This window comes from Vipera berus, assembly GCF_964194415.1.
Source record: "Vipera berus genome assembly, chromosome: 6".
Lineage (NCBI taxonomy): Eukaryota > Metazoa > Chordata > Lepidosauria > Squamata > Viperidae > Vipera > Vipera berus.
In genome coordinates, this window is record NC_138208.1 from 81974056 (window position 1) to 81996819 (window position 22764).

At 43.6% G+C, this 22764-nt stretch overlaps 1 protein-coding gene across 2 annotated transcripts in view; it reads left to right on the top strand.

Moving 5' to 3' along the window:
• PDE3A (phosphodiesterase 3A) overlaps positions 1-22764 on the top strand; it is a 302639-nt gene that overhangs the window by 245780 nt on the left and 34095 nt on the right. For both annotated transcript variants that reach the window (XM_081330553.1, XM_081330554.1), the window contains exons 3-7: positions 1789-1943; positions 8524-8639; positions 10631-10850; positions 19087-19172; positions 19341-19510. In XM_081330553.1, coding sequence (XP_081186679.1) covers positions 1789-1943; positions 8524-8639; positions 10631-10850; positions 19087-19172; positions 19341-19510 — 747 coding nt within the window. The remainder of the gene's footprint in view (positions 1-1788; positions 1944-8523; positions 8640-10630; positions 10851-19086; positions 19173-19340; positions 19511-22764) is intronic.

The following is a 22764-nucleotide window of genomic DNA, read 5'->3' on the forward strand; positions in this document are numbered from 1 at the left end:
CTTCTTCTTCTTCTTCTTCTTCTTCTTCTTCTTCTTCTCCTTCTCCTTCTCCTTCTCCTTCTCCTTCTCCTTCTTCTTCTTCCTCTTCTGTAGATTGCTGTTCATTGAACTGTATAAAATGAAACTCAAGCAGGTAACTATGTTTTCTGCATTTAAATCCTGGTTTTATATTCATTAGGCTTAATTAGCAGCAGCTTCTGTGCTTAGATGCTATGGAAGAACTGCAAAGGGAGGGAACTGACACCAAAGTAGATGCAGAAATGGTGGGGGGGGGGGAAAGGGGACTCATTGGCAGTTCAGTCCAATAACAGAATAACAGAGCTGGAAGGGTCCTTGGAGGTCTTCTAGTCCAACCCACTACTCAAGCAGGGAACCCTATACCATTTCAAACAAATGGTGGTCCAATCTCTTGTTAAAAACTTCCAGTGTTGGAGCACCCACAGCTTCTGGAGGCAAGTCGTTCCACTGATTAATTATTCTGCCAGGAAATTTCTCCTTAGTCCTCGGTTCTTAGCTCTAGTTCAATAATCTATGGCAGTGTTTCTCAACCTTGGCAACTTGAAGATGTGTTCCCCACCCAGACAACATCTTCATGTTGTCCAAGATTGAGAAACATTGAACTGTGGGGCAAGATGAAATGCCATCAGACAGGGGCCCAACTGAAATGAAATGAACTCTGCAAGATATCCATTTCGCAATCATCTTATTCAAATAAGTTATGAATCTGATATTTAAGAGAGCATCAGAAACACAGGAGTATCTGAAACATACACTTCTCGTCCATGGAAATAGAATAAACGATGACAGTTTAAAGGACTATGCCCAATATCTTTGAACTGGGCTTAAATCCAAGGCAAAGACTGTAGAACGTTGTCAGAAATTAGTAGTGGAGCATTTTCTTCGTCTACCAAGTTATCGAGTGTACTTGCTAATGCCAACTGAAGATGATGGATAAAAACAACACAGAACACAAAATCATAGGGCTGTAAGGCACCTCAGAGATCTTCTAGTCCAACCCTCTGATCAAGGCAGGAGACCTTAGAATAGAACAGAGCTGGGAGGGACCTTGGAGGTCTTCTAGTCCAACCCCCTGCTTTAGCAGGAGAACCTATACCATTTCAGACAAGTGACTCTCCAGTCTCTTCTTAAAAACCTCCAGTGATGAAGCACCCACAACTTCTGAAGGCAAAGCTGTTCCACTGGTTAATTGTCCTCACTCTTAGGAAGTTTCTCCTTAATTCCAGGTGGCTTCTCTCCTTGATTAGTTTCCATCCCTTGTTTCTTGTTCTGCCCTCTGACACTTTGGAAAATAATTTGACCCCCTCTTCTTTGTGGCACCCCCTCAGATATTGGAATACTGCTATCATGTTGCCCCTGCTTCTTCTTTTCTTTAGACTTAGACCAGGGGTAGGCAACCTTGGCTCTTTTATGACTCGTGGACTTCAACTCCCAGAATTCCTGAGCCAGCATGCTGGCTCAGGAATTCTGGGAGTTGAAGTCCACGAGTCATAAAAGAACCAAGGTTGCCTACCCCTGACTTAGACCATCCCAGTCAAATGGTTGTCTAGTTTATTTTTAAAAAACCTCCAGTGATGGCACATCCGCAACTCTGGGTGGCAAGCTATTCCATTGATTACTTATTCCCACTGTCAGATTTTTTTTTCTCTCTTTCATAAGCTGTCACCCATTACCTCTTGTCCTATCCTCAGGTGCTTTGGAGAATAACTCCATTCCCTCTTCTCTCTGACATAATAAAGCAGTCACAAGATGTTATTGTCTTACCTACAGCGCTTTCGGAAAAGCCTGCCCCCAGGACTTCTACGGCGAGTGTCATCCACTTGGACAACAACCACATCTGCCACTGGTTTACCCACCCTGGAGCCAGCTTCCGTTCGAAGGGACCGCAGTCCTAGCATCAAACTTTATGATACTTCACCGTCCAGGTAGGAAAATAATTGTAGATTATTATTTTTTTCTCCCAAATGAGGACAGGCCTTAGTGGCAAATAGAATGCACAGACTTATTTTACAAAAACAGGACATAATTTGGCGATTGACATGATGCAGTCATAAAAGATTAAGACACTAATTCTCCAAAAGGCCTCGCTGGCATTTGTGGAATCGGCCAGCAAGGCTTGAAAGTTATTGGCAGCCAAAACAGTCTTGATAGCAGTTCAGGTAGTCCTCATCTTACAGCCATTCAGTTAGTGACCGTTCAACGTTACAGTGGCACTGAAAAAAGTGACTTGATACTGAACGACCATTGCAGCATCCCCGTGGTCACGTGATCAAAAGGTAAAACGCTTGGCAACTGGCATGTACTGAGGACAGTTGCGGTGTCCCAGGGGTCATGTGATTACCTTTTCCGACCTTCTGACAAGCAAAGTCAATGGGGAAGCCAGAATCACTTTAACCACCGTGTTACTAACTTAACAACTGCAGTGATTCATTTAACAGCTGTGGCAAGAGAGATCGTAAAATGGGGCAAAACTCACTTAACAACTATGTCGCTTAGCAGTGGAAATGTTGGGCTGAGTTGTGGTTGTAAGTCAAGGACCACACCCATGAAAATCAATCAAACAACGTAGGAAGCATATGAGCACGAACAGTTGTGAAAGGGTAAACCATTGGTCACCCTCTGATTAACAAATTCAATTGCATTAAGACACTTCACCAATTAAAAACCTGTTGCTTTCTTTGTAATTGATTCATCCTTTCTCAAATGTCAGGTCTGATTGAAATAAATGCTTTTAGGCGCTGCAAGGAGAAAGGTAGGATATTCAGTAAATAACGTGGAAGAAGATTCCCGTTCTCAGATTGTGAAATGGTGATCTTTTTTTTTTGTTTGTTTGTTTGTTTGTTTGTTTCTAAAATTGTCGGTGACTATCGGGAATTTTCTACATTTTCAAGCAGTTGTGAAAATAATCATTATCTTTTATTTTTAACCGCTTTACAATTATTGTTATTATATAAAGCGGCGTTTCTCAAACTTGGCAACTCTTAAGATGTGTGGACGTCAACTCCCAGAATTCCCTAGGGCTGGCTGGCTAATTCTGGGAATTGAAGTCCACACACCTTAAAGTTGCCAAGGTTGAAGAAATACTGACAGAAAGGAATAAAGCAAAAAATACGATTCAGAGACAAGTATAAGTTTAACTATATTTGATATAAAAAGATAATTCAAGAAAAAATTAAAAATAAAATATAAACACTAAAATATTGATGGATAGTCAACAGATAATAATAATAATAATAATAATAATAATAATAATAATAATAATAATAATAATAATAATAATAATAAGAAGAAGAAGAAGAAGAAGAAGAAGAAGAAGAAGAAGAAGAAGAAGAAGAAGAAGAAGAAGAAGAAGAAGAAGAAGAAGAAGAAGAAGAAGAAGAAGAAGAAGAAGAAGAAGAAGAAGTTGGAAGGGACCTTGGAGGTCATCTAGTCCAACCCCCTGCTAAGGCAGGAAACCCTATACCATTTCAGACAAATGGCTGTCCAGTCTCTTCTTAAAAACTTCCAGTGTTGGAGCATTCACCACTTCTGGAGTCAGGTTGTTCCACTTGTTAGTTGTTCTAACTGTCAGGAAGTTTCTCCTTAGTTCTAGGTTGCTTCTCTCCTTGACTAGTTTCCATCCATTGCTTCTTGTCCTGCTTTCAGATGCTCTGGAGAACAGCCTGGCTCCCTCTTCTTTGTGGCAGCCCCTGAGATATTGGAACACTGCTATCATGTCACCCCTCACCCTTCTCTTCGTTAAACTACACATACCCAATTCCAGCAACCGTTCCCTATATGTTTTAGCCTCCAGTCCCCCAATCATCTTTGTTGCTCTTCTCTGTACCCTTTCTAGAGTCTCGACATCTTTTTTACATCATGGTGACCAAAACTGGATGCAGTATTCCAGGTGTGGCCTTACCAAGGCATTGTAAAGTGGTATTAGTACTTCACGTGATCTTGATTCTAATATGCTATATGTCTAATGCACTCTAGTACAGCACCGGAAGCTTATCAGGCTATAAACTGCTCAGACTTACCTTGCACTGCGAGACAGGCAGCACATAAATTGACAAATTCAGTATCAGTCAATTGCAGAAGGCAGCTTTACTCAGAACAGCTTCCATCCTGCGACAGTACCTATAACTCCATCAAACAGCCACATCTTCCTATCCCAGGTCCTTGGGAAGGACTCGATAGATGGATAAAAATGCCAAATCCAGTCTGAATATATTAAATTGGGGATGTCCTTGTTTAACAGACTTAAAGTCATTAGTAGGAAAAAGAGAAACTCTAGGTGATAAGCCCCACATTAAAGACAATATTCTAAATTATTTGTTGATTCCATCTTATTATCTTGACCTATCACAGTGAGGTGACAAATAGATTTAAGGAATTAGATCTGATAGACAGAGTTCCTGAAGAACTATGGACAGAGGTTCGCGACATTGTACAACAGGTAGCAACCAAAACCATCCCAAAGAAAAAGAAATGCAAGAAAGCAAAATGGCTGTCTGAGGAAGCTTTGCAAATAGCTGAGGAAAGGAGGGAAGCAAAAGGCAAGGGAGAAAAACATAGATATGCCCAATTGAATGCAGAATTCCAGAGAATAGCTAGAAGAGATAAGAATGCCTTCTTAAATGAACAGTGCAAAGAAATAGAAGAAAACAATAGAATAGGGAGGACCAGAGATCTTTTCAAGAAAATTGGAGAGATGAAGGGAACGTTTAATGCAAAAATGGGCATGATAAAGGACCAAAATGGCAAGGACCTAACAGAGGCAGAAGAGATTAAGAAGCGGTGGCAAAATTACACAGAAGAACTATACAAGAATGAGCTTAACGTCCCAGATAATCACAATGAGGTGGTCACTGACCTCGAGCCAGACATCCTAGAATGTGAAGTGAAGTGGGCCTTAGAAAAGCTGAGCAACAACAAAGCTAGTGGAGGTGACAGTATTGCAGCTGAGCTATTCAAAATCTTAAAAGACAGTGCAGTAAAAGTGCTACACTCAATTTGCCAGCAAATTTGGAAAACTCAACAGTGGCCACAGGATTGGAAAAGATCAGTTTACATTCCAATTCCAAAGAAAGGTAGTGCCAAAGAATGTTCAAACTATCGCACCATTGCACTCATTTCTCATGCTAGTAAAGTCATGCTTAAAATCCTACAAGCTAGACTTCAGCAGTATGTGGATCGAGAACTACCAGAAGTACAGGCAGGATTTCGAAGAGGCAGAGGAACTAGAGATCAAATTGCCAACATACGCTGGATCATGGAGAAAGCTAGGGAGTTCCAGAAAAACATCTACTTCTGCTTCGTTGACTATGCTAAAGCCTTTGATTGTGTGGATCATAACAAACTGTGGCAAGTTCTTAAAAAGATGGGAGTACCAGACCATCTTATTTGTCTCTTGAGAAACCTATATGCGGGTCAAGAAGCAACAGTGAGAACTGGACACGGAACCACTGATTGGTTCAAAATTGGGAAAGGAGTCCGGCAAGGCTGTATACTGTCGCCCTGCCTATTTAACTTATATGCAGAGCACATCATGAGAAAGGCAGGGCTAGATGAATCAAAAGTTGGAATTAAGATTGCCGGAAGAAATATCAACAACCTAAGATACGCAGATGATACCACTCTAATGGCAGAAAGTGAAGAAGAACTAAAGAGCCTCTTGTTGCGAGTGAAGAAGGAGAGTGCAAAACTTGGGTTGAAACTTAACATTAAGAAAACCAAGATCATGGCATCTGGCCCTCTCAATTCCTGGCAAATAGATGGGGAAGAAATGGAGGTAGTGACAGATTTTATTTTCCTGGGCTCCAAGATCACTGCAGATGGGGACTGTAGCCAAGAAATTAAAAGAGCCTTGGTGGAGCAGTGGGCTAATGCCTCCTTAAGTAACACCAGCTGCCTGCAATTAGTGCAGGTTCGAGTCCCACCAGGCTCAAGGTTGACTCAGCCTTCCATCCTTCCGAGGTAGGTAAAATGAGGACCCAGATTGTTGGGGGCAATTAAGCTGACTTTGTAATAATGCCGCTGGGGTGTGTGTGAAAGCCCTAATAAGCAGGCATATACATAGAATGAAGGCTACTGCTAAGCTTGTAAGCCGCCCTGAGTCTTCGGAGAAGGGCGGGATATAAATGGAATTAAAATAAAAAATAAAAAATAAAAAAATAAAAGACGCTTGCTCCTGGGGAGGAAAGCCATGGCAAATCTAGACAGCACACTAAAAAGCAGAGACATCACCCTGTCAACAAAAGTGCGTATAGTCAAGGCTATGGTCTTCCCAGTTGCAATGTACGGCAGTGAAAGTTGGACCATAAGAAAGGCTGAGCGCCAAAGAATTGAGGCCTTTGAACTATGGTGCTGGAGAAGACTCCTGCGAGTCCCTTGGACTGCAAGGCGATCAAACCGGTCAGTCCTAGAGGAGATCAACCCTGACTGCTCTTTAGAAGGCCAGATCCTGAAGCTAAAACTCAAATACTTTGGCCACCTAATGAGAAGGAAGGACTCACTGGAGAAGAGCCTAATGCTGGGAAAGATTGAGGGCAATAGAAGAAGGGGACGACAGAGAATGAGGTGGCTGGATGGAGTCACTGAAGCAGTAGGCGTGAGCTTAAATGGACTCCAGAAGATGGTAGAGGACAGGAAGGCCTGGAGGAATGTTGTCCATAGGGTCGCGATGGGTCGGACACGACTTCGCAGCTAACAACAACAACATCACAGTGAGATAAATTGGGGTTCATTGAGTTGTAGACAAGGAGTGGAATTATCAGGGAATTTGTGTGGGTTAAAAAGTTTTCTCAGGGTTTTTCCAAATTTGACAACTCCTAGATATATTTATCAACTTTTAGGATTTTGTAATTAGCATAGCTATCGCTGAGAATTCTGGGAGTGGAAGTTCATACATCCGTAAGTTACCCAAATTGGGAGACACTCATTTGCACCATCAAGTCTTGAATTTTCCCGCTAGGAAAATTAATAAGTCTGGAATGTTTTGTACATAGCCAAGGGCAACAAACTCGCTGTGAGAATGTTGTGTCTGTCTGATAGAAGAACAACTAGCTCAGCTCTTAGACTTCACAGGTGGAATCATCAGAAGAGAATCTCTTCACCATTTTATCGTTGGCAACAAAGGTATTTTTCCCTACCTTTCACTGGTACATATTTCATTTGAAGATTGTTTCAATAAAGGAAACTGCAGGAATCCTTATTGACAGGAAATTGTACTCACGCAATATATCAGAAATAGAGTATGTGAGGAATATGTAGCCTGAAGAGATCCATTTCCTACCTTCTGAAGCACTTCTGTTAACAAATACAAAATTGTAGTCTTTCCTCTGTATCACAGTCATGTATTATTATCTTTTCCGTTCAGCCATGTGTCAACCCGCCAGATAGAGTAGACCAGGAAATCAACTGCACTTTTATTGAGACTTGAAAGAATCTTGAAAATCAATGTTGGACTTCCTCTTCTTATACTTCAACAAATCAGGGCAGCATCTACCTGAGCCACATTTCAATGTCAACTTGTTCGTCAGGACCAAAAAAATGTTTCTGCCCCCTTTGCCTAGATCAGGGACAGGGAACTATTGCCCTGTTATGACTTGTAGACTTCAACTCCCAGAATTCCTGAGCCAGCCATGAAGTCCACAGATAGTTCCTCCCCTCTGGCCTAGAAGATAATGGCTCTTACCTATTTCTCTCAAAGTCATTTTCCTTACTCTCTTACACGTGTAACTCCTGCGAACCCTTATTTTTCCCGGTCGAACTACTACTAAGGCAGTAGAGTTCAGGTTTCTTCCTGCATATATTCAGGTCTTGGTGAGTTTACCTAAGCTTCCTTGTTGTTCGTAAACCAGTTTATAGTTGGAGGAGCTACTATCGAGAAGGTTGTGTTGAAAGATACAGTTGTGTGATGCCATTGTTCGTATATCTTACTGCAATTATCAAGTTGTACTGGAGGCTTTGAACAAATGCACTCCATCTCTGATGCTTTATGGCAGCGGTTCCCAACCTTTTCTATACCCCGCACCCCTTAAAACACTTCTTGCACCCCTTACAAAAGTTAGAAATAACGGCAACAAATTATCCATATGCACTATAATTTTGAAAAGCCAAGTTTTTGCACCCCCTGGAATATCGTCTCGCATCCCTGTTTGGGAACCCCTGCTTTTTGGGAATTCATTCTTTGAATGTTCTGCCGAGTAGAGAACAGTTGCCCATGCTTAGAAGATGTCAGTGTAAATAAATTATTCTTGCAGATGATTTAATTTGGCCAATTGAATTGCAGATGTAATCTCTCTCTCTCCACTAACATTCAACTTTGCCTATCTTAGATTGAAATGATGGCAAAATCGCCTTGATAAACAGTTTGTGAGCTGCCTGTAAACATCTGATTGGCTGTTGCAAAAAACATGAGGTTACAAGTTCCTAGGGATTGTGACCATCAGTCTGACCTCTGTTCTTTGTAAGGAAGCCTACAAATAAGAATTGTGCTGCCTTTCTCTTTTATTTCCACAGCTCTGATTCATGGAACAATTCTCTCCTGATGACTCTCACCAAAAGTAGATCCTTCTCAACCTCCTACGCGATGACTGCTGCCAATCATCTGAATTCAAAGCGGCCGAGCCGACCAGGTGGTTATTTATTTTATTTCATAGCCCGCCTTCAAGGTGGCGAACATTCCCAACACACCTTCCTCCTCCTATTTTCCCCACAACAACAACAATCCTGTGAGGTGAGCTGGGCTGAGAGAGCGCGACTGGTTCAAAGTCACCCAGCTGGCTTTCGTGCCATAAGGCGGGACTAGAACTCCTGGCGTCTTGCTTTCTAGCCTGGTGCCTTAAGCAGTAACCCAAACTTTAGTTAAAGCTCTCTAGTTATCTACTGAGCATGCTGATTTTATGAATTCAAGGCTATTGATCTAGTAAAGAGACAGCCCAGCTCTTATGGATTTCAAGTTAAAAGCCCAAGAAGTACTCGAATGAAATGACATTTGCAGCCTGGATGAATATTTCTTGTCCAGCATTTTTTTAACCAGTGGTGATATGCAATAGGACAGAGTTCCCCAACCTTTTAGGCACCAGGGACCGGTTCCGTGGAGAGAGGTTTTTCCATGGACCGGGTGTGTGTGTGGTTTTGTATGCTGCCTTCCTCTTGCGGATGGGACTTTGCTTGTTTGTGCAGACCGGTTGCTGGCACGCCGTGACCCGGTACCGGTCCATGGACTGGGGGTTGGGGACCCCTGCAATAGGACTAGTATTTTTGTTATTAACACGGGATCCTTTAGCACAGGTGAAGGATCTTGTGGAAGCAAAGTTCTAACCTTGAAGGGCTACTTTAAGGCAGTAGATACCATGTGTTGTTTTTGTTATTGGCCTCAATCAATCCACTGTATTGAACTTAATTTAAGTACCTTAATCTACCGCACTACTTTTTTTTTAGCTTCCCAGTTCGGGCCTGACAGAGTGACCAATTCAAATCACCCTGGCAGCTTTGGTGCCTAAGGAAAGGAGTACAGCTAGTCCTCGGCTTAACAACCACAATTGGGACCAGAATTTCTGTTGCTGAGCAAGGGTGGTTGCTAATGAATCACACTTGAGTTTATGACCTTTTTTTTGCCATGGCCGCTTAGTGGATCACTGCAGTTGTCAAATGACTCAGGCAGTCATTAAGCACATCTGGCTTCCCCCGTTGACTTTGCTTGTTGGGAAGGTCACAAACGGTGATCACATGATCCCAGGAGATTGCAACCCTCTCAAATACATTGCAGTTGTCAAGCGCTCAGATTTTGATCATGCGACTGTGGGGATGTTGCAGTGGTCATAGGTATGAGAACCAGCCATCGAAGTTAACAATGGCATTGAAAAAACAACTAGTCCTCCCACTTAACAACCATTGCAGCACCCCCCCCCCCATGGTGACACGTCCAGAATTCAGGTGCTTGGCAACCTGCAGAGATTTAAAGATGGTTGCAGCATCCTGCGATCTTGTGATCATCATTTGTGACCTTCCCAAGCAGAGTCAACTGGTGTGTGTGTGTGTGGGGGGGGGGGGGTGTTTCACTTAATCAACATTGCAAAAAAAGTTGTAAAATTATATGCGATTCATTTAACAACCACTTTGTTTAGCAACAAAAATTCCGGTTCCAGTTGTCGTACGTTGAGGATTGTTTGTAGAGGGTTGGCTTCACGAAGCGATACGTGCACTGTGTCAAGCTCGAAGCGCACATATACTGTTGCCACCATTATTTCTTTTCAGCTTGCCAACACACTAGGGGGGGGTAGGGGGAGAGGGCGAAATGGAATGCGGGCTCCAGACAACAAGTCAGGTCGTGTGAACCAAGGACGTTTCAGCAGCTGTTTGCAAACCCCACAGAGATGCTTTCTCACAATAGTATTTTGACTCTCGTTTGGACCCTGTGACGTGCAGTAATAGGAGGAGGAGAATTCTGCACTTTAATTATTGTGGTTTGCGTGGCAAATAACCAGAGCCGGTTTTGCTTTCGTGGTGTCCTCAGTAAAGTTTTGCATTAAGAGATTGGATCGTGCTTGCTCGGCTGGGTCCGTCCGTCGGAAGCTCGACCCATTGACCATTTTAAAAGTAATGATGTTTTCCCATTCCACAGGTATCTCCCCAAATATTTCACCTCTTGTCTCTCCAAGCCATTCACCCGTCCAGGGTACCCCAGCCAATAGTCCCATCCGCAGAACCTCAGGAGAACAATTTCCAGAGTCAACAGTCACGGCCACTATCCAAGCCACCAAGCCTCACAGGCTATTAGGTTGCACTCAGAGTGCCCCTAACCTATCAGAGCCGGTGGAAGGCACCTCTGTCCTTTGCAGCAGGTAAGATAAGACTTTGCTATTTGTGGGGACTTCTTATATTTTCCTTGGTGCTTTAATGTTGCCCTTTCTTTCCTGATCTCTGAGCTTTCTTCAGCAGAGCACGTTGGTATCAGAGCCTTGGTCAAGTCTTCCCCAACCTGAGCCCCTCTCCATAAATATTGGAGTTTATTTTATTTATTGTATTGTGCCTTTATTGTTTTTACAAATAATTCAGTGGGGTGAACGCATCCAACACACACCTTCCTCCTCCTGTTTTCCGCACAACAGGAACCCTGTGAGGTGGATTGGGCTGAGAGAGTGTGACTGGCCCAGCTGGATTTCATGCCTAAGGGTGGACTAGAACTCACAGTATTCTGATGATTGGCCCAAAGTCACCCAGTCGGGTTTCATACCTAAGGCAGGACTAGAACTCACAGTCTCCTGGTGGACTGGCCCAAAGCCACCCAGTCGGGCTTCATACTTAAGGCAGGACTAGAACTCACAGTCTCCTGGTGGACTGGCCCAAAGCCACCCAGTCGGGCTTCATACCTAAGGCAGGACTAGAACTCACAGTCTCCTGGTGGACTGGCTCAAAGCCACCCAGCCAGCTTTCATGCCTAGCGCGGGACTAGAAGTCACCTTCTCCCAGTTTCTAGCCTGGTGCCTTAATCACTAGCCCAAACTGGCTCTCAGCTAACTAGATGTCCAATAGCTGGGGAATTCCAGGATTTGAAATCCAGCGTCTTCTACAGTGCAAAATTGGGGAAGGCCAGCGGGGAAGAACTTCGTTGTCATTGTCGTCATCATCATCATCACCGTCATCATCACCATCCTGTATTTTGGTTGCAGCAGCAGCCAAAAAAGCCAATACAATCCTGGGTTGTATAAACAGAGGCATAGAATCAAGATCACGTGAGGTATTAGTACCGCTTTATAAAACCCTAGTAAGGCCACACCTGGAATACTGCAGCCAATTTTGGTCACCGTGTCACAAAAAAGATGTTGAGAGTCTGGGGGGAAAAATCAGAGAAGAGCAACTAAGATGATCAAAGGCCTGGAGACCAAAACATAGGGGTACGGGACTTGGGTTTGGCCAGTCTAAAGAAAAGAAGAAATAGGGGAGACATGATAGCAGTCTTCCAGTATTTGAGGGGCTGCCACAAAGAAGAGGGGGGGGTCACGTTATTCACCAAAGCACCAGAGGGCAGGATAAAAAACAATGGTTGGAAACTGATCAAGGAGAGAAGCAACCTGGAATTAAGGAGAAACTTCCTGACAGTGATGACAATCAACCAGTGGAATAGCTTACCCCCCAGAAATTGTGGGTGCTCCATTGCTGGAAGTTTTTAAAAAGAGACTGGATAGTCACATGTCTGAAATGGTATAGGTTCTCCTGCTTGAGCAGGGGGCTGGACTAGAAGACCTCCAAGGTCCCTTCCAGCTCTATTCTATTCTTTTATTTTTCATATATAACTCAAGGTGACATACATACCTAATATTCCAACCCCCCTCCTTTTCCCTACAACAACATGGTAGCTTTTATCCGTGGGCTGTGAGGCTTTTGAATGAGAAATAACTTTTGTGAATTTTATGCAGAATTGACTTGGGAGGCCGGTGTGTGGTGTAGTTGGTTCACATGGTGTAGTAAGATGGAGGGTTTGTTCTCACTGTGTGTTGGGGGGTGGGAGCACAAAGGGAGGCTCAGCTAATCTCAATGTACACATAGTTGTACTTGGACAATCAAGGTTCATTTCATTTCGTTGGGCTGAAAAAAGTGGCTGGCCCAAAGCTGGCTTTCACACTTAAGTGAGGCCTAGAACTCAATCCCCTGCTTTCTCTACACCAGCTTCTTCACCGCTGCTTACAGCCGGCAACTCCATCTGGACCAGGGGTCTTCAAACTTGGCCCTTTTATGACTTGTGGACTTCAACTCCCAGAATTCCTCAGCCAGGCACGCAGGCTGAGGAATTCTGGGAGTTGAAGTCCACAAGTCGTCAAAGGGCCAGGTTTGAAGGCCCCTGCTTGTGGACTTCAACTCCCAGAATTCCTCAGCTAGGCACGCTGGCTGAGGAATCCTGGGAGTTGAAGTCCACAAGTCATAAAAGGGCCAAGTTTGAAGACCCCCTGATCTACTGTGAGTCAAGTGCTATATTTGCAGCAGCCGGGTGTCACTTTTTCCTCTCCTGAGAGTCTTGAGAGCAGCATTTTCCATTTTATTTTATTATTTCATTTCATTTCATTTTATTTTTGTAAATTACAACTTAACTGCGGTCCAGCCACAAAGTCTCTCCCTTTCATCACTCTGAAACAAGACTTGGGCATTTTATTTCCGGCTCTTTGGCTGTCCCTGTCCAGCTCGTGTGGATGGCTTTTATTTTGAAGTGACGACTTCTTTCTCTTCTCTCCCACCCCCCACCCCCAACCCCAACCCCCCAATTTACGTGTGTTTATGCATGGATGTCTATGCAGCTTCACAGGGCTCTCTGCAACCGCCGGACCAGTTTTTCCTGCGCTCCTTGGGAAAATTAATTGCCCATCCCGGTTCTACAAATACATTTTCTTTTACCATGTCCGAAGGGTCCTGAGCATCCGTTCAAAGTTTTAGAGGTTGCATGAAGGAAGCGTAAACTGAACTCTTTTAGCAGGTGGCATTTTGGTGGCCCCTGATGGTTTGTAAATTCTTCTTATTTCTCAGAAGTGGGAAAATAAGGGTGTGGCACGGAAATCACTGCAGGAAGCTGCTGTAGAAAAACCAAGTGGTAGTTGAGTTCAGGCACTTGGAATTGTTCTTGGCAGATGCACCGCACTTCAAGATAGCTCACATCTTGACTTCATTTCTCCCCCACCCCCCACCCCGACCCCAAAACGACTTTGTGGAAATGAAATATGTGGCATGGATTGAGTCAGGTGAATCCTTCCAGATAGTCATCTCATTTCCCAACGAAATTGATTTAGGTCGTGTCCTTTTATTCCGGAGTTCGGTATGTGGAAGGCTGAGATCCAGGGGAAAATAAGGTCAACGGAGAAACCAATAAAACGAAAGTATTTGGGAAAAAAACTTTGATCAGTTGTTAAGTGCTGTCAGTTTCAATAGATCCAGGTTCAACGTCGCTGTAAGGGCTCCAGTGTGAGGTCTTCCAAACCAAGCTGCGTTGGTTTTCCCGTGTGGGATGGAAGGAAGGATTTACAGGATGATTTTCACGCCAGAGAATCCTAGTTTAATTGTCATGCCAAGGAATCCTAGCTCGCTTCTCAAGTTCAGAGAGGAGGAGATGAAAAAGGAAGGACATCAGCCTAATTAATAAACCAAGGGGTGGCAGCAATATAATTTTCCACTCATCCTTTTGTGTGATGAAAAAGGACTGAATGCTTTAAACCACAAGCACCGTCAGCATGCCTAATACCATATTATCCTGCCCTCTCTGGGGACAAATGAACCCCACGTTGCTTTTGCGTTTTAATAATGTCATTCTGTCATCACTTACTTGAAATATTTCCTTTTTGAAGCATGTGGTCCTTGGATTAGAGGAAGAATAGGTTGATCTGATACGATAAAAGGGAGTTTCTATTAATTTGTTTATATCCTGTCTTTATTATGTTTACAAATAACTCGAGGTGGCAAACATATCCAACATAAATATCCAACGTGCTGTTCTCGTCTTATTTTCTCCACAGTCCTGGTGCAAAGTCACCCAGCTAGCTTTCAATGCCTAAGGCAGGACTAGAACTCGCCATCTCCTGGCCCAAAGTCGCCCAGCTGGATTTCACAGCTAAGGCTCAGAATCTCTGCACGTTACCTAGCGTGTTTCCTACCGTAATTAGCAATTTCTACCCAAATTTTGGATTGTGCTCTATGCCATCATTTGGAAAATTGCAATGTGTCATTTGCGCTCTCCTCCTGAATCAAATTCTTGGCCTTGCTAAGCACATTGATTTGTGCTTTAAATTGTAAGCCGCCCTGAATCTTTGGAGAAGGGCGGGATATAAATGGGATTTTTTTTAAAAAAAAATTGTATTCCGCATTTTGATTTCTTGGAACTAAGTTACACACAGTCCAAGCAACAAATTATTTGCTCTCCTTTAAGTACATCCAGATTTGAATTCTACCTTCTCAGCTTCTAAGGGAGCACCAAAGGGGTACCAGTCGCCCCTGACTTACGACTGCAATTGGGACCAGAATTTCTGCTAGTGGAAAAATCCATGAAGTCATAAAGCGAGTCATCATGTGACTGGACTCGATTTTATGACCATTTTTACTGCGGTCATTAAGTGAATCACTATGGTATTTCAGCAGATCACGCAGTAATGAAGGGAATCTGGCGTCCCCAGTTAGCTTTTTGGAAGCCATCAAGGAAGATCACGAGTTGTGATCACATGACCATGAGATGCTAAATAATCATTTAAAAAAATCATAAATGCAAGCACCTGAATTGCGCTTATGTGTCTGTAGGGGTGGTGCAAAGCTAATCACTTACAAGTCACTTTTTCTGAGGCTGCCTTAACTTCCCAGCTGTCATTAAACAGTCATAAATTGAAGACTATTTCTGTGTCTCTCCCAAGCAAGTTGCGTAAGGGCAAAAATTCACCCAAGTCCATTTTTCCCCTTGTATAAGTCTTGATGGGAAAGTAGGTCAGGGCTGTGACATTTTATAATATGCTGAGCTATTAAGATACAATGAATTTAAATTATGAACTCACAGAAGACGGTTTCCAGGGGACAGTTAAGATGTGAGCGAGCCAACAAACACTGACACTTGGAATTGATTTTGCAGACTGCTTTATTAATCGGAGAATTGAAATCATGGAGTGTCTCTCTTGCACCGCACTTTGCAATTCTGAAAGCTCTCTAAAAGCAAAAGCTGATCTGGCCTGCTCCCTCCCATTCCTTCAGAGCCTTCTAAGATCAGGTTGCTGTCATGTGGGCTCAAATCACACATTTGGCAGCCCATATTTTCATTTTTGAAAATGCACTTGTCAAAATAAGAACTTAACGATCTCCGGCCTCGGCTGAACCCCCGCCAACCCCCAAAAATCTGAAATCCCACTCCAGTGATATTGCTATGACCTCCTGAGGTTTTGAGAAGCCAATTTATAACCAGCAAAAAACCTGTGACTTCTTCCCCCCCCCAAAAAAAAAAGTTTGCCATCCCTTTTTTAAAGTCACTGTTTCTTCTTTTTTACGTTGCTTCCCCCTTAGCCAGTTTTACTCTGCTTTCACCATTCAAGGAGCATTTGGTGATAAAAAGGTAAAGGTAAAGGTTCCCCCACACATGTGTGCTAGTTGTTTCCGACTCTAAGGGCCAGTGCTCATCTCTGTTTCAAAGCCGAAGAGCCAGCGCTTGTCCGAGGATGTCTCCGCGATCATGTGGCCGGCATGACTAGACGCCAAAGGCGCACGGAACGCTGCTACCTTCCCACCGTAGAGGGTCCCTATTTTTCTACTTGCATTTTTACGTGCTTTCGAACTGCTAGGTTGGCAGAAGCTGGGACGAGTAACAGGCGCTCACTCTGTTACGTGGCACTCAGGATTCGACCCGCCAAACTGCTGACCATCTGATCGACAAGCTCAGCGTCCTAACCCACTGAGCCACCGCGTCCCTTATTGAGTATATACTGATCCCCATATCAAAACAGCTTACTTTATGTCTGGCCAGAACTTGAAAATAACATTTAACATTTAACGTAGCACAGGCGCTCACTCTGCTACGCGGCACTCGGGATTCGACCCGCCAAACTGCCGACCTTCTGATCGACAAGCTCAGCGTCCTAACCTTTATTATAATTTTTTTACTGTGGGCACATTGGCGCACGTTAAAAATGAAATTGAGTTGCTTCCTCTCAAAGTGAACACATACATAACACACATTTAAAACGTGCTATATACAACATATGTATAGACCTACACCCTGACACATAAGTAACATATAAATATTAATCACTCTCCATCTTGAATACATAACGGAAGGAGGAAGCCTGAGAGTTCACAAGGTTAACACTGTATGGAACGAAGCTGTGACTAAATCTGGATGTTCTGCTTCGGGTACCACGAAGCCCCCTCCCAGAAGGTAACAAAGAAAACAAGTTGCGAAGAGGATGTGTAGTGTCTGATACAATACTACGGACCCTGCTCAATCAACACTTACGTGCTATGTCCTGGATGGGAGGGAGGGAACTGCCAATGATCTTTTCTGCTGTCCTCACCACTCTCTGCACTACCTTCCTGTCTGAAGCTTCCAAACCAGACTGTGATGCCGTATGACAGGATGCTCTCGATCGTCCCTCTGTAGAAAGTGGTAAGGACGGGGAAGGAAGATGTGCTTTTCTCATGCGACGCAGAAAATGCAGGCGCTGCTATGCCTGCTTCACCAATGTCTCGCTGTTTAGTGACCAAGCCAGCCTACTGGTTAACTGCACACCCAGGAATTTGATGCTGGTAACCATCTTCACAGGTGAATCATTAATGCACAGAGGAGTGTGGCTGTGCCTGCTGATCATCAGAGGATGGCTTTTGTAAGAAAATAGGAACTCTTTGGGGCCAGATTATTACACTTTCCCACTCTATTCTGCCTGTGATAGTGCTGTGAAAACAGCTGAAGACATTACTGCTCATTTTCTAGTGATTCTGGCTAAGATAGACCTTGGGCACTGTTTATATTCCTGCAAAACCTGAAGGTTTCATTTGGCCACTGAATGTATGAATTTGATGAATTTATCATAGTGGCCGATGTAAATTATAGGATGCCTAGGGCCTTTAATCCTTTTTTGGGGTTGTTGGTTTGTTTGTGGTTTTTTTTTGGCAAAGTCAGACCTACCCCCCCACTATGGATACTATGGTGGGCGCAAGGCATAAAGAAAATACGAATTGTTAAACTTAGCCTTAAAGAACAAAACAGAACAAGTCTAATAGCACCTGAATGATTTTTTTTATCATTTTGCATACATCTGGATTACAGACACACACAGTTCAAAGTTACAACAGCAGTGGGGGAAAAATGACTTATGGCCATTTAGCACATGACCGTTGCAGCATCCCCATGAGTGACGTGATCAAAATTTGGATGCTTGGCCAGTTGCTCATATTTATGACGGTGGCAGCGTCCCGGGGAGGGTGTCTTGTGATCACCTGCTGTGATTTTCTGACAAGCAAAATCAATGGGGAAGCCAGATTCGCTTAACAACCGTGTTGCAACTGCAGTGATTCAGCTAGCGACTGTGGCAGGGAAGGTCGTAAAAGGAGCAAAGCTCATTTGGCAGCTGTCTCATATAAGCAACAGAAGTTTGGGGCTCAACTATCGTAAATCAAGGACTACCTGTAGCTAGTTAATATGTCTACTAGTGTAATCAAATGCATCTCATCCCATATTCAGTCCACAAGAAATGGTGTTGACCATTTTCCTGATGGTGGGTTTCACAATGAAAGTATTCTTTGTGATTCGAAAGAGTACACATACATAACACAATTTTGTCTCTCATCTTTTGCTTTTCACTCTTTCATCCTTTCAGCCTTGCCTCTCCATCAACAGCTCCATGTATTTGTGGGTGGGTGTGAGTGTGTACAGAAACTGCTTTTTTATTACCACCACATCCTCTACAATCCCTGGAAGCCAAGTGATTTTTTTTTTAAGCGTGGCCCCTAACTGTAGAAATGTTTTCCACCTCTGTTATATATCAATTGTGCATTGCATACCAGGATTAGGGGGGAAAAATTCCATTTTCTCCACGTTTTGAAGTAATCTGATTTAATTCACTCTAAAGAGGCAGATTGGAACAATTATCCTTTGGTTCATGCAGATTCTCAATTTTGCAATACCGTTAGTCTAAAAGCAGCATTCAAAAATGCGTACATTGGGAACAGTCTCACACTAGTGTGTATGTTAGACAGTACTGTTTGCCAACAGAGATACCGTAAATAGGTACAAAATCCAGATGTTAGGGAAATTATGTGTGTGGGGGGAAAAACCCGGTGTGGTTTTCTACATATTTCTTTTGGAAAAACAATGCGGGCTAATGAGGACATGAAAACAGATTTATGAGTGTGTAGAATGACCGGCTTGTCCCCAGTTGAGGGAAGAAATATATGCATGGACCCAACTCTGCTCATTGAGTGAGCATTAATCAAGCAGTCTGTTTGCATGTCGGAATCGGGGAAAGGAGTGTGCAGTTACATCAGTTACTGCTCCTAATAGATCACCTTCTGTCTCTATGTGTTGCTTCTCCACTCTTTGACCCAATTTTTGTCATGCCATCTGTTCTCCAGCTGCGGCAAGCCATACAGCCAAAGAGACCCCAGAGAAGGAATGTTGGATAGGAATGACGGTGCAGCACACACCTTGAACAGGACAGGTAAGCAGGCATCTACGGTACCTGAAGATCGAGCTTGGGATGGGGTGGGCTTTGTTTTTCGTTAATGGAATTGCTGAGGGATCTGCTTTGGCTGGTTCAAAAAAAGGGGAGTTTTTGTCCTCAGTTGGGTCCTAACAGCAGTAATAGGCAGTTGGGTTTTCATTTTAGATGATCCTGCACAGGCCACCTCCGACTATGAGACAAATAACAGCGACAGCAGTGACATTGTGCAGAATGAGGATGAGACCCCTTGTGCCAAGGGCCAGATCCAGGCGGGCCCGCGCTACAGGATGTTTGCTCCGGAGTCGGTGATTTTGCATCCTTTGCTTCCTGTGGAGGTATCTCATTCAGTGTTGAATGCAATAGGACCTTACTAAATGTACCTGAGATGCTTAGAAGGAGCTGTAGGCATCGTAAGAGAACTCTTTTCATCCTTGGTAGCCAGAAATGAAAAAGAGTTTGGTATGCCAGTTTCACTTGGAAGAGTCGAAACAAGAACAAAGTAATAACACAGCATTACAACCTGCCAGGACCGTCCATTACAGATCTCAAAGTATCCGTTTTGGAGGAAGGGAACTTGTTATTCCTGGAAAGTGGGCAGAGAAGAGCAACCAAGATGATAAAGGGTCTGGAGCAGTGGTGGGATTCAATTACGTGAACAGCCAATCCTCTGTGTGGCTGCCGCTTCCAGACGTCCATTCTGGGCCTGGGCCACAAAAAATTAGCTACCGGTTCTGCTGAAGTGGTGCGAACCAGCTGAATCCCACCACTGATCTGGAGGCTAAATCGTATGACGAACACCTGAAGGAGCTAGATATGTCTAGCCCAGGGGTAGGCAACCTTGGCTCTTTTATGACTCATGGACTTCAACCCCCAGAATTCCTGAGCCAGCCATGCTGAGGGGAAAGGGGGAGGTTTCCAAGCTGAGCCATGCTGGCTCAGGAATTCTGGGAGTTGAAGTCCACGAGTCATAAAAGAGCCAAGGTTGCCTACCCCTGTGCTAGGGTTTCCCTGGAGCTAGCCTTTCTCCAGCAGACACCTTGGTAGATAAAGTGTTCTTCCATCCTTCCAACGAGTCATAAAAGAGCCGAGGTTGCCTACTCCTGGCCTAGGCCTAGGCCACTTTATGACTCGTGGACTTCAACCCCCAGAATTCCTGAGCCAGCCATGCTGAGGGGAAAGGGAGAGGTTTCCATGCTTAGCCATGCTGGCTCAGGAATTCTGGGAGTTGAAGTTAACGAGTCGTAAAAGAGCCAAGGTTGCCTACCCCTGGCTCTAGCCAATTGAAGAGAAGGATGGGAGGACATGATAACTTATCTTCCAGTACTTGAGGGGCTGTCACAAAGAAGAGGGGATTGGCTTATTGTCGAAAGTACCAGAGAAATAATGGGTGGAAGCTTGTTAAAGAGAGATCCAGCCTAGAAGTAATGAGAAATTTTCTGTCAGTGAGGACAATTAATCAGTGGAATAGCTTGCCTCCTGGGGTTGTGGGTGTTCCAAAGCTGGAGGTTTTCAAAAAACAGACTGGACAACCATTGGACTCGGATGGTATAAGACTCCTGCCTTGAGGAGAGGGTTGGACTAGAAGACCGCCAAGGTCCCTTCCAGTCCTATGATTTTAACTTGAACAGCACAGTTGAGTGAGGGACTGCTGAAAAGCTTCAGACTTTCCAGACGCCTCAACAAACACAATAGGTTTTTAACATAATTACAATTGATTTAATACCTATAATTTGTCTCGCATATAACCTGCATCTGCACAACCAACCCGGTTTTCTCCTCCCTTCCCCCCCCCATCCTCAGTCCAATTTAAATCCAAAATCAGTTCAGCAACTCCATGAATCCGATAGTTTGCTGCAGCTTATGAAAGCTTATGCCATCTAAGAAAATTTGTTAACCAGAAAAGGCCGTAGAGTCTTGAAATCAGCATTTGAAAAAAAAATATTAAGTTCGTTGTTTTTGTTTTGTTTTGTTGTGTTTTGTTTATAAAGCTGGGGTTTCAACACATGTTCTGTGTTTATCTTATTTGTATGCCGCATGCTTACAGTCAATTTCAAAATTCCATTTGTGGACATCTGGTTAAAAGCAAAAAGAAAGAAAGAAAGAAAATACGTTACTAAAACCTCACCAGTTGGTGTAGAATAAACCATTTCTAAATAATCTAAACAATAATCTAAATAATCAAGTGTTCAGGTGTGTTCTCCTTACCATTTGTAGGAGATGATACAGAGCTGTTATTAAAAGATATAAACAAGCTTTATGTGATGACATCCTACTGATTGTGCTCCTTGAATCTCTCTGCTGATTTAACAACAACAACAAAAACTTTATTGTCACTTTGAACGTACACCAGTTGGCATACATCAAAACGAAATTTCGTTGCTCTCAAAGGGTCACCACCTCCGATATACACTGCTTGTTCGTGGCCAGCTCAAGTTTCAGATTGTCCATTTTAGTCTCTAGGGAGCGAACGATGGCAAACAGGACAGATGGAAACGGGGCTCCGTGTGGATTAGCCCTCAAATTAGCTTGTATTCCTGCACGACAATCTTGCCGCCTTTCCTTTTTCTGATCCTGACTCTTCCACCTTTTCCTTAAAGAGGCCTTGCTTCTTTTCGCCCCTGGAGCACGCTGCCGCCATTACCAGCTCCTCCAAAAGCCTCTCTCTCTTCCTCTGGGCCTGCCGACAGCCTCATCCAGTTCCTTCGTTCCATAAGGCCCGGGACCTCTCCTCCTCTGCCTCCTTTGGAAACAGCCCTGATTAGCAATAGAATCTTGTCACTGGGCCAGCAGTCAGTTCTTGCTGCCGGCAGACTTTTTGTCAGGCAGGGAGGATCAGGACTACACAACAGTTCCAGTTAAGCTGATTTATTGCTCATGCCTATACCCAGTAATCTAGCCAATTAATGGTCAGTACTAAAATTGTGTAGATGAGAGACAACAAAATTCAAGAAAGGTTGGACTTAAGTCAAATTGTGGGAATGTAACGACTCTAGGCTGATGACTTACTTAACTCCGCCTCCCCTCACCCAAGGCTCTGCCTGCTCTTCTCCTTAACGTTTGTAAGACCAGTCGGTTACCTGAAGGCTTGGGGAACCAGAGAGTTTCCGATTATGTTCTGGGTGAGGAAGTCTAGGGTGTTCTGGAGTGGGAAGGTCTAAATATTTAAGATGAATACTAAAGATGCTTGGTAGCTTCAGAGCATTGAGTAGGAAGACACAGAATGGAAAAGAGAAAATGTGGAATCTGAAATCTTGGAACATCAGCACCCTCATTCCCCTTGTTTTGGGAACAAGGTCATTATTCTTTGTAAGCCCCACCCCATGGCCCATGTTAACTTTGAAAACTATGGTAAACTCCAGCTTGGCTCCTGGTGGCTTCATCTATACATCTGCGTAGTTTTCTGAGCAATGGTAGCAGAAGAGTAATTTGTGTGTTGTCTTCTTTTCAGATGGATTTTTATCTATCTAATCTAATCTCTCCTCTAATCAAATCTAATCCATCTAATCTAAATGGCCACCCACCTCATCATACAAGGTGGCTCTTGTTGATGTACAATAAAGCCAACTATTAAAACTGAACATAAAAACCA